This window comes from Coregonus clupeaformis, chromosome 26, assembly GCF_020615455.1.
Source record: "Coregonus clupeaformis isolate EN_2021a chromosome 26, ASM2061545v1, whole genome shotgun sequence".
In the NCBI taxonomy this organism is placed as follows: domain Eukaryota; kingdom Metazoa; phylum Chordata; class Actinopteri; order Salmoniformes; family Salmonidae; genus Coregonus; species Coregonus clupeaformis.
This window is the reverse complement of record NC_059217.1, coordinates 19,889,182-19,904,269: the sequence shown is the minus strand read 5'-3', so window position 1 is coordinate 19,904,269 and position 15,088 is coordinate 19,889,182. Positions and strand designations below refer to the sequence as shown.

Below are 15,088 nucleotides of genomic sequence, written 5' to 3'. Positions count from 1 at the left end.
GAATTTTGGACCACTCTTCTTTTGCAAACTGCTCCAGGTCTCTCATATTGGATGGGTGCCTTTTTCCCAACAGCAATTTTAAGATCTCTCCACAGGTGTTCAATGGGATTAAGATCTGGACTCATTGCTGGCCACTTCAGAACTCTCCAGCGCTTTGTTGCCATCCATTTCTGGGTGCTTTTTGAAGTATGTTTGGGGTCATTGTCCTGCTGGAAGACCCATGATCTCGGACGCAAACCCAGCTTTCTGACACTGGGCCCTACATTGCGACCCAAAATCCTTTGGTAATCCTCAGATTTCATGATGCCTTGCACACAGTCAAGGCACCCAGTGCCAGAGGCAGCAAAACAACCCCAACACATCTTTGAACCTCCACCATATTTGACTGTAGGTACTGTGTTCTTTTCTTTGAAGGCTTCATTACATTTTCGGTAAACAGTAGAACGATGTGCTTTACCAAAAGCTCTATCTTGGTCTCATCTGTCCATAAGACGTTCTCCCAGAAGGAATTTGGCTTACTCATGTACATTTTGGCAAACTGTAGTCTTGCTTTTTTATGTCTCTGTGTCAGCAGTGGGGGTCCTCCTGGGTCTCCTGCCATAGCTTTCATTTCATTCAAATTTCGACGTATAGTTCGCGCTGACACTGATGCACCCTGAGCCTGCAGGACAGCTTGAATTTCTTTGGAACTTGTTTGGGGCTGCTTATCCACCATCCGGACTATCCTGCGTTGCAACCTTTCATCAATTTTTCTCTTCCGTCCACGTCCAGGGGAGATTAGCTACAGTGCCATGGGTTGCAAACTTCTTGATCATGTTGCGCACTGTGGACAAAGGAACATCTAGATCTCTGGAGATGGACTTGTAACCTTGAGATTGTTGATATTTTTCCACAATTTTGGTTCTCAAGTCCTCAGACAGTTCTCTTTTCCTCTTTCTGTTCTCCATGCTTAGTGTGGCACACACAGAAACACAATGCAAAGACTGAGTCAACTTCTCTCCTTTTTATCTGCTTTCAGGTGTGATTTTTAGATTGCCCACACCTGTTACTTGCCCCAGGTGAGTTTAAAGGAGCATCACATGCTTGGAACAAACTTATTTATCCACAATTTTGAAAGGGTGCCAATAACTTTGTCCGGCCCATTTTTTTGTTTTGTGTGAAATTATGTCAAATTTGCTTTTTTCCTGTTTTTTTTTGTGTTATTCCAATACACACAAAGGAAATAAACATGTGCATAGCAAAACATGTGTAATTTCAATACTTTTCTGTGAGAAATACTTCATTTTCTGGAAAAATTTCAGGGGTGCCAACAATTTTGGCCATGACTGTATATATATATATATATATATATATATATATATATTGAGAGAGAGGGAGTGGGGAGCGGGGAGATGTATAGTAAGATACAATTATTCAGGTTGGATTGTAAAAGAGAATGCGTTATCAATGACCTGGTTAAATAAAGGCAAATAAATACATAGATTCGCCAGGACAGCATCTTTCAAAGTATTTCTGGTCATATTCCGGGGTACTGGGATGGAAAATGATTAGATGAATAGCACTTACCGACAAAGAGCCCTCCCTCACCCAATCTGGACCCTTTTCTCGTGCTACCAAGAATCTCAGGGTTCCAACCCAAAGACTGATGATTGTCCTCCTGAAACTGACAGAAGTGGGACATCCTCCCGCCTCAGACAGGCAGGACAGAAGCAACTGAGGGAGAGAGTTCCCCGGGAGATGAAGGATCTTTCCCACCCCTCAAGCTAGGGGTCTGTAGGTCCAGTACAATACTTTGTTGAGGAGGGAAAGGAAGCAGATGATAAGAAGAAAACAAATAGGTGGCGAAAACACTTTCCAGTGCTCCCACCTGGGCACCAACAACAATGGGGAAGGGACATTTAGGGTTTGACCTTTGACCAGTATGGGGAAGGTGGGGGGGGGGGGACTCATGCTACCCCTGTATGTGTTCAGGCAGTCTACTGTTTCAGACTGAACTGAAAGTGTGATGATTTGTTAATGATGCCTTCTCTCCCTAACCCTCCCCCGTCTACCTCACCCTCTCCCAAACACTTATGGCACAACGAAGGGTTAACAGAGCCATCAGCTACCCCCCAGAGTTAGGGATTTCAACATTTAGATTATAGAGTATTTGAGATTTCATAATTTACAATGCAATTTGAAGGACGATGATATACGTACAAAAATATGTATTTTATGTTTATATATTTTTCCACGCTGTTTATTTGAGAGCATTAAATCTGCCCCTCTGTCTTCAATGAGAGTGCAGCCTTTTATTAATCTCTACCAGGAAGTCAAAGTTAGATCAACATCTCTTTTTAGGGAGAGGGACTTTGGGTGTGGCAGGATATTTATTTTTAACTATTCTTAAAGGGGCTTTTTGGATAAAAAAAAAACTCTCAACACCCTCAGTACAAAGCTTGTACATAGACAATCTTCTGTGTGAACAGTTTGGTAAGAGCATATTCAGGGGCGCAACTTTCACTGGGGCTGGGGGGGGGGCATTTTTGTCCCCCCCAGTTTTATCATTGGAATGTGATAGAAAAAACAGTGTGTTTTAGGACCATGTGGACGACCTCCGAGCGGTCGCATAGGCTGTTTGGAGTGTTTATCCAACTGTATACAAATTTGACAAAATAATAATAAGTATGTCCCCCCCACTTCTAAAACCAAAGTTGCGGCCCTGTTTGTATTACTTTTACCACAAGAAGAGACAATCACTTATGGGCCTTGAGTATTTTCTGTCCAATTATATTTAAATAATCATATGTTTCACTTTGCAATGCTGGAACAGTGTGTTTCTTCATACTGTATATAAATGTATATGTAGTTGGTATTTAGGGGGATATACTTTTCTGGGAGCTTACAACCAACCGTATCATATTGGGATTGGCAATGTCTTTCCCGATTTTAGTTAGGAAGGCCTAAACAGCCCTGGTTAGATGTCTCAGTAGACTTCATAAGCACCCCAACCTGAGACCCCTTAAAAGTACAGCACAAGAGGTTTCAAGTTCTCTCAACATAACAACACCCAACTTTTACACAGAACTAGTATAACTGACTTGAGTGTATGGTTTGTAAGGCAGAGGCGATTGTATTAAGTGAAATGCTTTGTAAGCGTTTAGAACTTAGATGGTTATGTATTTGCACACCTAAAAATGCTTTTTCCGTCTTTGAAGGCCATTCGCAAGGTGTGCAGTTACATTTCCACTCAGTCACTCAGGGAGATAGCTGGACTCTCTGTTCTACAGTGTTTTCGTCAGTTAGCCTAGTCCGACACCTTGCGTTGAATAGAAGACCTTAAAACCTTGATCACTGTGTACATGTTCTTGTTGAACACAGAAGTATCAAAGGTTTGACCCCAGTCTAATATCAATATTATTACAGGACTTTTGAGCCTGAATTGTAGGATAAATAGAATCTAAAATGTAATTACATTTAAAGATGGATTTGAATGTATATATCCTGTGTTGGTTTTGTTGTGATCTTTTGTTTCTTCATTTCTATCCTTATCTGTCATATTCTTTCTCATCAGTTTACTGTCCTCCTTTTTGTCTTGGAGAGTTGTTATTCTATTTTTTTAAGAGTGTTTTAATAATATCTCCCTAAAGGTTCCTCTCTTTTCATGATCCTTCTATTTATCATGTTTTCATTCTATTTTAAGATTATTATTGAAATCAATATAGATTTTAAGAATATATTATTTAGGATATATTATGAATATGAAGCCTAAGAGTTTTTTTTAACACATTTAAGAGTTCTTGTTGTAGCTACAATGGGGATACAATATGTGGATTTAAGAATGTAATAAAAGTATTTTTATAATAAGTTGATGTTGTTTGTGTGCTTACTCATGTACAGTAATTACACTTCCTAACCCTTGGAATTAGATGAGCCAAACCAGTTTATTCGTTTTACACATAGTAATATCAATCATATGGAATAAAGATAGGTCATTTGTTAAATATTTAACAAAAGATATGCAGTTAAGTAACATCTGTCGACAATATAGAACAAGGCAAAACATGTACATCTTATCCAATGACAAGCTATGATAAATCACAGTGGTGCAAATTGTGAAACACTGCTAAGCTGAAGATAAGTCCAAGAGCCTTAGCAGGGTTCCTGGCTAAAACATTTTTTTTACATCAGGTACAGTATAGAACAATTACAGCACATGACCGTGTCCAGCTGCAATTTCACTTTCAGGTGCAAATTTATCAAGCTTGCAGTCCAATAAAGTTGAGTGCCTCAGGGCTCTCTTGACACCAATCAAGTATTTCCGAAAACCCTGTTTCTACAGTATGGTCCTATTTTCATACAGTAGCCTATGGTATTATTGCAACGCAAACAAATATTAAAGATCTCCAGAGAATAGAATCATCTTATCTCAAACTATGGCATACATACAGTGAGGGAAAAAGGTATTTGATCCCCTGCTGATTTTGTACGTTTGCCCACTGACAAAGAAATTAATCAGTCTATAATTTTAATGGTAGGTTTATTTGAACAGTGAGAGACAGAATAACAACAAAAAAATCCAGAAAAATGCATGTCAAAAATGTTATAAATTGATTTGCATTTTAATGAGGGAAATAAGTATTTGACCCCCTCTCAATCAGAAAGATTTCTGGCTCCCAGGTGTCTTTTATACAGGTAACGAGCTGAGATTAGGAGCACACTCTTAAAGGGAGTGCTCCTAATCTCAGCTTGTTACCTGTATAAAAGACACCTGTCCACAGAAGCAATCAATCAGATTCCAAACTCTCCACCATGTCCAAGACCAAAGAGCTCTCCAAGGATGTCAGGGACAAGATTGTAGACCTACACAAGGCTGGAATGGGCTACAAGACCATCGCCAAGCAGCTTGGTGAGAAGGTGACAACAGTTGGTGCGATTATTCGCAAATGGAAGAAACACAAAATAACTGTCAATCTCCCTCGGCCTGGGACCTCGTGGAGTTGCAATGATCATGAGAACGGTGAGGAATCAGCCCAGAACTACACGGGAGGATCTTGTCAATGATCTCAAGGCAGCTGGGACCATAGTCACCAAGAAAACAATTGGTAACACACTACGCCGTGAAGGACTGAAATCCTGCAGCGCCCGCAAGGTCCCCCTGCTCAAGAAAGCACATATACAGGCCCGTCTGAAGTTTGCCAATGAACATCTGAATGATTCAGAGGAGAACTGGGTGAAATCGAGCTCTTTGGCATCAACTCAACTCGCCGTGTTTGGAGGAGGAGGAATGCTGCCTATGACCCCAAGAACACCATCCCTACCGTCAAACATGGAGGTGGAAACATTATGCTTTGGGGGTGTTTTTCTGCTAAGGGGACAGGACAACTTCACCACATCAAAGGGACGATGGACGGCGCCATGTACCGTCAAATCTTGGGTGAGAACCTCCTTCTCTCAGCCAGGGCATTGAAAATGGGTCGTGGATGGGTATTCCAGCATGACAATGACCCAAAACACACGGCCAAGGCAACAAAGGAGTGGCTCAAGAAGAAGCACATTAAGGTCCTGGAGTGGCCTAGCCAGTCTCCAGACCTTAATCCCATAGAAAATCTGTGGAGGGAGCTGAAGGTTTGAGTTGCCAAACGTCATGCTCGAAACCTTAATGACTTGGAGAAGATCTGCAAAGAGGAGTGGGACAAAATCCCTCCTGAGATGTGTGCAAACCTGGTGGGCAGCTACAAGAGTCATGTTTTGCAGAGGGGTCAAATACTTATTTCCCTCATTAAAATGCAAATCAATTTCTAACAATTTTGACATGCGTTTTTCTTGATTGTCAGTGGGTAAACGTACAAAATCAGCAGGGGATCAAATACTTTTTTCCCTCACTGTAGGCCTGCCAGTCTATAGTTTAAACTTTAAGGTATAGAGCCTGTAACTATTTGCTCCCAGCTAAGTCCATTAATAAATCAACATGACTTGTGGGCCTCAATGGAGCGCAATCCCACTTCTGACACCAATGTGGCAAATTCAGGAGTAGCCCCAACGGTGTTCGACCCAGCTACCTTCCAACATTAAATTAATTAGCTCTTTGAGATACAAGTATTTTTACAAGATTGTTAGCTAGTGTTGCTGCGCTGATGCTGTGGTCTTCATGAAAGTTACAGTAAGCATGATCATGCAAATGAATAAAGCCATACATACAGCATGAGCAGTGTTGGGGAAGCTAGTCTGAAAATATAGTTTACCAAGCTACAAATTACTTTACACTGGAACAAGTTATGCTACACTAAATCTACCCTTAAGAAAAATATAGTTTACTTAACTAAAGCTACTTTGAAAAAGTAGTTCACTACATCTAAACTACTTAGTGATAAATTGTTATTATTAAATCTGAAATGTCATAGACTACAAATTGCAAGAACAGTTCACTCTGGAGTCAGATGTTAATAGAATGTGTAATTTAGTCTATCAAGTGAGAATTGGTTCTTGCCAATTTCACCCATAATTTATTTTCTTTTGCCAAAAAAGTAGTGTGTAGTTTCAGTTGTTATAGCTACACCACTACATGACAAAAAGTAATTAACTACTGAAAGCATTACCAAGATTTGAATTTAGTTCAACTATACCACCAAGCTACTGCAACATGCAGTTTAAATACTAGTTAGACTACATGTAGTTCACAACTCCCCAACACTGAGCATGTGTGAGTTTGAAGTGGTTTTCAACCAAAGTACTTGAGACTGAAATAGACACGTCTAGAAAACTATTGAAGAACACTTCTGCCACCATGTGGAAAAAAAAGTTAACATAGACCATATTGGCCTGTTCCTCTTCTGTGCGATAGTGGGCGCGCTTGCTTATGGAGAGACCATTTTGAATGTGCAGCGAGCGCAATGATTTTTTGGAATTTGGGTGCGCGAGACTTGACAGAAGAGTTACAGGGAGTGTTAAGTGGTGATGTACCATCATTTCAGGTTGTGGGCATGAGGTAGGAATTAATATATTTAAACAGTGGAGTAGGGTGGTGTTAATTATTACTAATATTTTAGAATTTTTGAGTGTAGTGTTAGATGGTAGGGTGTATCTGTATTTTATTTTTCAAGCAAAAATATAAGGGAGTTGTACTCCAGTCTAGTAGGTGGCGGTAATGCAACAATTTGGATGCCAACCGCCGTTAAACCTCATCGAAAAAGAATAAGATTTTTTGGAGGCGTAGAGTAAACGGTTTGGTGCAGCTAAAAGTGTACACTGTGGATATACTCATACCTAGTTCTAGAGTCTTTCAAGACCTATATGCACTTTATAGAGATCTGCGCGCTTGTTCAACCGCATTTTTAGTAACGCTCGTGAACCGCAGGACATCCTCGTAGACGTGGTCGGTCAGCAATCAGTTGGCGTGTACTGTAAAGGAGAACGACTTCTAAATCGCAATCATATGACCACGGCGTACTACTAGTTTAGCTAGCAATAGTTCTTGTCTTAAATTTAATCCTACTACGGCAAAAGTGAAAGACAGTCCGGCTCCAATTTGGACGGTCCAAGATGTCTGTAGCGGGCTTCAAGAAGCAGTTTTATAAAGCCAGCCAGGTTAGCGAACAACTTTCCTCCCCTCCGAATACAGATTTGTTTCAATAAGTATTAGCTAGCTAATATTAGTAATGTTAGATAGCAAACGAGTTAAAAAATAAATCATTATCTGAGATTGCTAGGTAACTAGCTTGCATTAACTTTTATGAAGTTTTAGCTTGCTAGCTAGCTAGCTACTGGCTAGGCTACTTTTGTAGTAACTTTAGCTAGCTATACATTTTTTTATTGTTACATGTTTTTGTATGTTATTTAGCTAGTTGACAGTCTTTATAATTATTTCATGCGTTAACATTAGCAAACTAACGTTAAAACGTGACAAAAACCTTCAAAAGAATGCCATGATAAACTTGACAGCTAGCCAGCCAGCTAGCTAACGTTAGCTAGCTAGATACTTTTTATGTACTTAGCTAGAATCTCAAGAAAAACACTTCGCAGGTAGTTAGCTATCCTAGTACACAGCTACCTAGATAACGGTACTAGTATAGATAGTGCATGTGTCATGTCTGTCAACTGTCACTTAACAGGTAAGCTGAGGGTGTACACACCTTCAGGTAACACATTCCAGTGTGCTAACTGTTCCTAGGCTATCTAGCTATGCCCTGGGGATATCAGGGGCAACATATGTGTTGCTGGTGGTTTTGTTAGTTACCTTGTAGAACAGGGGTTCCCGAACTTTTTCACTCAGGCACCCCTTCTAGTATTGGGGTTTTAATTTCGAAAATCAAATTTCAGAGTGCCAATATCTTGTTGGTTATGTAGACGGAAGATGGATGATTTAGATTTGTTTTCCTCTGTTGGAGCCCTGTCTGATCTCAGTTCTGGTGGTTATTAAGACTTTTTTTTTTTTTTTTTTTTTTTTTAACCTTTATTTTATCAGGGAGTCATACTGAGACCAAGGTCTCTCTTACAGATGAGCCCTGAATTACATAAATTACAGAAAATACACACATCAAAATAAAAATACAAAATGCAAGCAGAAAGAAAAACAGTCGTAAAAAACAGACATTCATCAGTAAAAAGGTCCTCCATCAGCGTTCTGAATTGGCCTAGAGGCACCAAAACATCACATTTCAGAACATTTTGAAGATTGTTCCACAAATAAGATGCAAAAAAACTAAAAGCTGATTGAAATAACTCAGTAGAGACCAAATGAATTTCCAGTGTTAGCCATCCCTGAGACCAGGTGTTGTAACTCGTATGTCTAAAGTTTAGTAATGATGTTCGGTACAGTGGGCTTTATAATTGAAACATAGCAATGTATCATCCTACTTTTGAGTCAGTCTCTTCTTGTCCCTGCTGATCTCAGCAGGAAAGACATATGCTTTCTACCCCAACATCCTTTTAGGAGTGGGCTTAGATCCCCGTTGGGGAGAAAAAAAGAGAGGGATATGAAGAGAAAGAGGGAAAGAGTCAATCCATTGAGAAGACAGACCGTGAAAGAGGAAATGGAGGGCCAAAACTGCAGTGTATATGTGTGTACTGTATTTTTGTGTGTGTTTGCATGCATGTGTGTACTGTATATTTGTGTGTGTTTGCGTGCATGTGTTACAGGGGGCTAGGAGAGAAACTATGCGCCTTCTCCCTGATTGGACTGCAATGCAGTTGCAGTTTCTTGCCAAACTTCATAGGAGTCAATCATGCCTGACGCCAACAAGAAATATGACACTCCCCTGCAAGGCATAAAATAACATGCTTATTGAGAGCATGCAGTGGTTTTGTCACTAGCAATGATGGCATGTGATTGGAAATAGGCCTACTTGTAGGAATTGGTTTCGTATGTTTTCTGCAGCACTGTTTTTTCTGTTCTTATGGAATGCAGGAAGTTGGCTTTAGAAATGTAATATAGCTGCAGCACCCCATAGCACACGCCCATGTTTTTTTTGGACTTACTATCCCCCTTACTTTTCACCACATTTCACAAAGCTGTCAAACATGGCCTACACATTATTCAACTTGTTGTGTGTACACACGTACCAAGTGTCATAAATAATACTTAATCTGACTCGATATCTGAATTAAATGCCTTTCAAAATCCTGCAGCAGCACTAGCATACTTTGCAACACGTACAGGGAAGTTGGTGGGAATGTTAAAGGAAATGGTGGGTCAGAGTGGAGTCTGCAGATGGCTGATCATATTCACTCACAGAGGGAGCGGTCAGCTGAAGGATCATATGCTGCTCAAAAGGTTAAGTTAACATGTACAGTGGCATTGGCCCTGTCGCTTATAGGCTAGTTACATTTACCCTTTACAGACAGACTTTACTGTATGTTCCACATTCATGCCAGGATAAGCCTTTTAAATATCCTGTGCACATGCCAGCAAGTGTGGGAGTAGACGTGGGTGGACGTTTATTTTAATAAATCCATTAACTATATACCATCGCAAAGAAATCCAATATTAAATCATTTCAGGCAGGTCCTAAGAAGCATAAGACTAATAAAATGTATTTTCAAAAGAATAGAATGATATATTTTGAGTTGAATTATGTTACTGGTCTGTGCAGCCTGTATGGCTGCGCCATGCACATGAAGTCAATAATTTTGTTAATTAAACAGACGACACACTTAGGCTACCCTGATCAAAGTCAACACACATATATTATAGGCTAAGAATATAATAATAATAATATGCCATTTAGCAGACGCTTTTATCCAAAGCGATTTACAGTCATGCGTGCATACATTTTTGTGTATGGGTGGTCCCGGGGATCGAACCCACTACCTTGGCGTTACAAGCGCCGTGCTCTACCAGTTGAGCTACAGAGGACCACAATATAACAGAATAAAATGAACAAGTATTTTTCCCCCCAAAACATGCGTCACAGCAACGTGTGGAACCGCTGTCATATATAAATAAATAAAAAAGTTATATTTTGATACAGCCAAAGGCAAGCCCATGCTTTTTAAAATCCAAATTTCCTCTTTCCTACCTTTGTTTGGGAGCAGGCATAGGGTCTTACTTTCAGTGTGTCTTCATGATACCAGTGGTGGAAAAAGTACCCAATTGTCATACTTGCGTAAAAGTAAAGATACCTTAATAGAAAATGGCTCAAATGAAAGTCACCCAGTAAAATACTACTTGAGTAAAAGTCTAAAAAAGTATTTGGTTTTAAATATACTTAAGTATCAAAAGTAAATGTATAAATCATTTCACATTCCTTATATTCAGCAAACTGACAGCAAGGGGCACACTCCAACACTCAGACATAATTTACAAACTAAGCGTTTGTGTTTAGTGAGTCCGCCAGATCAGAGGCAGTGGGGATGACCAGGGATGTTCTCTTGATAAGTGTGTGAATTTGACCATTTCCCTGTCCTGTTAAGCATTCGAAACGTAACAAGTACATTTGGGTGTCAGGGGAAAATCAATGGAGTAAAAAGTACATTATTTTCTTTAGGAATGTAGTAGAGTAAAAGTTGTCAAAAATATAAATAGTAAAGTACAGATACCCCCCAAAAACGACTTAAGTACTTTAAAGTATTTTTGCTTAAGTACTTTACACCACTGCATGATACCGATAGAAAATAATAGCAATCTATATTTTCAAAAGCATGTGAGTCTCGTGTTCATATTTCACAACCTCCACAGGCTTTTGGAGTTGCCTTTACGTGATCGAGCATAAATAATAGGCCTACACTTGATTTACTTGATACTAAATGTTTCTGATCAGTGATAGATGATCAAACGAATAGATGAGCTTTGCCACATCCACATTTGCCCAGCCAGAGAATTAACCAAATATACAGATGGAGATTCAGTGAAACAAAATCGCATTGATTAAGACAAGTCACAGGCTTTTGGTCAGGAGTAAGCCTAGGCTACTAAGTGACTGCAAGTGAAGAGCAAAATAATCCACTTGTTAAGCTACGTAAACATGCAGGCAAAATGTTCTGATCAGTGCTAATAAATGAGCCAACTAGACAAGATGACCATGAGCAGCACTCACTAACATTTCCACAGCCTAATTGTGGCCTAGCAAATATCAGAACGGAGATTCAGTGAAAAGAAAAATCTGACATTGATTTATCTAGATGAGTCCCTATGCTTGTTTCAAAGCAGTGTGAAATGGTGCTGAAATAGTTGAACACTATTTTGCTTCAAATGTAGGCCTACTATAACAATTGGATGACTTTGGGAGGTTCAGTAAGCAACAATTTGATTCCTTCAATTGCATTAGCTACTTTATTCCAATATTTTAATCATTCAGTGGTATTCAACCCCACAGTAATTATTTATGGACCCATCCAGTTTTGGTTAAGAAAACAGTGCATGGGGTGGGCTATGTGAAGAGATGGGTGAATTGACATGTCTTGCAAAGTTTAGAACTGCCAGGATGATAGTAGTAACGGGCGCTGCCTAGCAACCATCAAGCGTTTGAGAGCGTAGTGTGTGCCAGTGCTGCCTCAGCATTGCCGCTGCAGTTCATACTAAGCCGTAGGCAAAACTTTACCCCAATCATGACTAGGTCGGTTGTCGGAAATAAAAGTAGAGGCTTTGTCGCCGGCAAAAAACCTTCATGTATAAAGAAAAGTCTGCAAAAAGTTTGCGTGATACTAAAGTTGGCGCAGAAATGTCTTGGTTTGAAAGGTGTATTACACACAGAGCACTAACTAATTTGTATATTTGGGATGCAAATTTCGGAACATTTTGCTGCCAACTAACCGACCCTAATTAACCGGTCAACAAACGGTCACGTTTTTTCCCAACAGTAAAATTACGTGACCAACAGAAAATGCTATGCATGCATACAAGGAAGGGACATTTTACATTAAGAGCTTAATGGAAACATGCAACAATAGGAAGCCTATCATCTTACATTCAAAAGGCTATAGCCTATTATGGAACATGCAACTCCTGTAATGAAGCAGCTAATATACTGAACAAAAATATAAACGCAACAAGTAAAGTGTTGGTCCCATGTTTCATGAGATGAAATAAAAGAACCCAGAAATGTTCCATACGCACAAAAAGCTTATTTCTCTCAAATGTTGTGCACAAATTTGTTTACATCCCTGTTAGTGAGCATTTCTCCTTTGCCAAGATAATCCATCTGATATTTGTCAAGCTGATGTTGCAGTGCTTTCATTGTCTGGCATTCCTCAAACTGATATAACTCAGTTAAAGGGATAGTTCGGGGTTTTGGCAATGAAGCCCTTTATCTACTTCCCCAGAGTCAGATCGGGGCGGCAGGTAGCTTAGTGGTTAAGAGCGTTGTGCCAGTAACCGAAAGGTCGCTGGTTCTAATCCCCGAGCCGACTAGGTGAAAAATCTGTCTGTGCCCTTGAGCAAGGCACTTAACCCTAATTGCTCCTGTAAGTCGCTCTGGATAAGAGCGTCTGCTAAATGACAAAAAAAATTAAAAATGTAAATCAACTCGTGGATGCCATTTTTATGTCTCTGCATCCAGTATTGAAGAACTAGCTGTTCCCAAGGACTTCCAGTCATTGCGCTAATGCTAGTTAGCAATTGCTGTATTGGTAGTTAGCGACTTCCTTCAAACTGAACGCAGGCACATAAAAATGGTATCCACAAGTTCTTCTGACTCTGGGGAAGTAGATAAAGGACTTCATAGCCACAATCTGTAGCTATCCCTTTAAGAGTAAGTAAGCCTATATATTTTTATTTATTTTACTTTTATTTATTTTACCTTTATTTAACTAGGCAAGTCAGTTAAGAACAAATTCTTATTTTCAATGACGGCCTACCCCGGCCATACCCAGACGACGCCAATTATGCGCTGCCGCATGGAACTTCCAATCACGGCCGGATTGTGATACAGCCTGGAATCGAACCAGGGTCTGAGATGCAGTGCCTTAGACCGCTGCGCCACTCGGGAGCGGTAATATGTTTACTATATGAAGTATACAAGCCTATGCGCCACACCACAAATACCTTTCCGCTGTAGGCATTGAGGACTTCACACTATAAATGGCACAGGCACAGCATGTCTCTCAAATAATCCATTCTCTGTAGGATGCTGTATTTCTCAATTCTCACATGTTGCATAATCTCAGAGACTACATCAAGATGTATAGGCCTATCATGACATTGTATGTTCATTTGGCCAGCAGTGTTCCCTAGTTCTCCATAGCCAAAGTTGTCCCCTTAGGGTATTTTGGTCCAGTGTGAGGCTGATGATCAGTGTGTGATTCCTTTAGGTGTCAGTTCAGTTATGAGATGTTTTTCTATAATGTTGTGTAAAAGGAAAGCCTGGCAGCGGTTGGCCCATTGTTAAGGAGGCAGCTGACTCACTATCACGCCGTCTCTCTCCCAATAAGATTACAATCACACCATTATCTGTGTAAAAGAGATGCTATTTTCAGGCGTCAGTGTTGTGCTCTCCTCCCTCTTAATCTAGCTAGCAGTAGCAGCCAAGTATGTGGCCTTGTGTGTCTGCCTCACGGCATAGCTGAAATGACTACATTTCTCTTTGTTTAGAGTTATCAGAAACAGAACTTAATATTTTTAGGAAGAGATTTATTAGGCCTAGTTACTTTCAAGACGCTCTCAGTGGGTGTTTGTTTAATATAGTTTTTGTTTTTACTGCTGTAGGCCTATTTCTTCAAAGATCACCTTTGTTTTTTAGGTCTGTGAAAGGCTAACACAGCCACTATCCATAATGTTTTGCCACAGTAGCAGTTTTGTGGTTAGAAAGACTCGAAGAGCTGAACACTCCCACCTGTTGATGTAAAGTAAAAATGTGTTTTTATGGGCTAAGACACTGATTCTATTAGCTCCAGCACGGTCACTGGGGCTGCTGCTCTTTGTCCCCGCTCTGATTCCTCTAAATGAGTCACTTTCCCCTCTCCTACATCCCTCAGTCAGTGAACTTTCTACCCCAGATGCTGTGTGGATTCAGGTTATCCATTCTCTGGCTTACAGATTAGGTGTGGGATCAGTAGCAGCATGCACATTAAGTCATCACTTTATTTGCTGGGTGTCCATTTCTACCATCAGATCTGACACTCAGTGTAAAAGCAGTGTACAAGTCTGGAGCAACAATTGGTACTATGAAGTGCATATTTTCTGAACCACCATACAAAGCTTTGTTCACTCAGTGGTTTGCATTGGGCAAAGAATGTAACAATCATGTCCTCCCCCTGAAGTAGATAGGCATAAGTCATTGTGGACTGTTTCAGTAAACCCAAATGCCACATGATCATCATGTCACAGAACCGAAAATATGATAAATAAGTTTGCTCTCACCAAGCTCACTTTCTGTGACTGTATTGAATGTTAGAGCAGCCCTACATAGGCTGAGGTGTGTCTGTCTTTACTCATGACCTCAGTCCTTCAGGGCATCCTGTTTACCTCATATACCACAGTTAAAGCTGCAATATGTAACTTTTTGGGGGTGACACAACCAAATTCACATAGAAATGTAAGTTATATATCTGTCATTCTCATTGAAAGCAAGTCTAAGAAGCAGTAGATTTGTTCAATGTGCGCTATTTCTATGCTTCCTGGTCTTAAGTTTAGTTTTTGCGTCTTTTACGTTTGGCTTTGTACACCAGCTTCAAA

At 40.1% G+C, this 15,088-nt stretch overlaps 1 protein-coding gene across 2 annotated transcripts in view; it reads left to right on the top strand.

Moving 5' to 3' along the window:
- Positions 1-7,200: 7,200 nt before the first annotated feature.
- LOC121540320 (endophilin-A2) overlaps positions 7,201-15,088 on the top strand; it is a 29,790-nt gene continuing 21,902 nt past the window's right edge. For both annotated transcript variants that reach the window (XM_041849102.2, XM_041849101.2), the window contains exon 1: positions 7,201-7,566. In XM_041849102.2, coding sequence (XP_041705036.1) covers positions 7,522-7,566 — 45 coding nt within the window. In that variant the 5' untranslated portion in view covers positions 7,201-7,521. The remainder of the gene's footprint in view (positions 7,567-15,088) is intronic.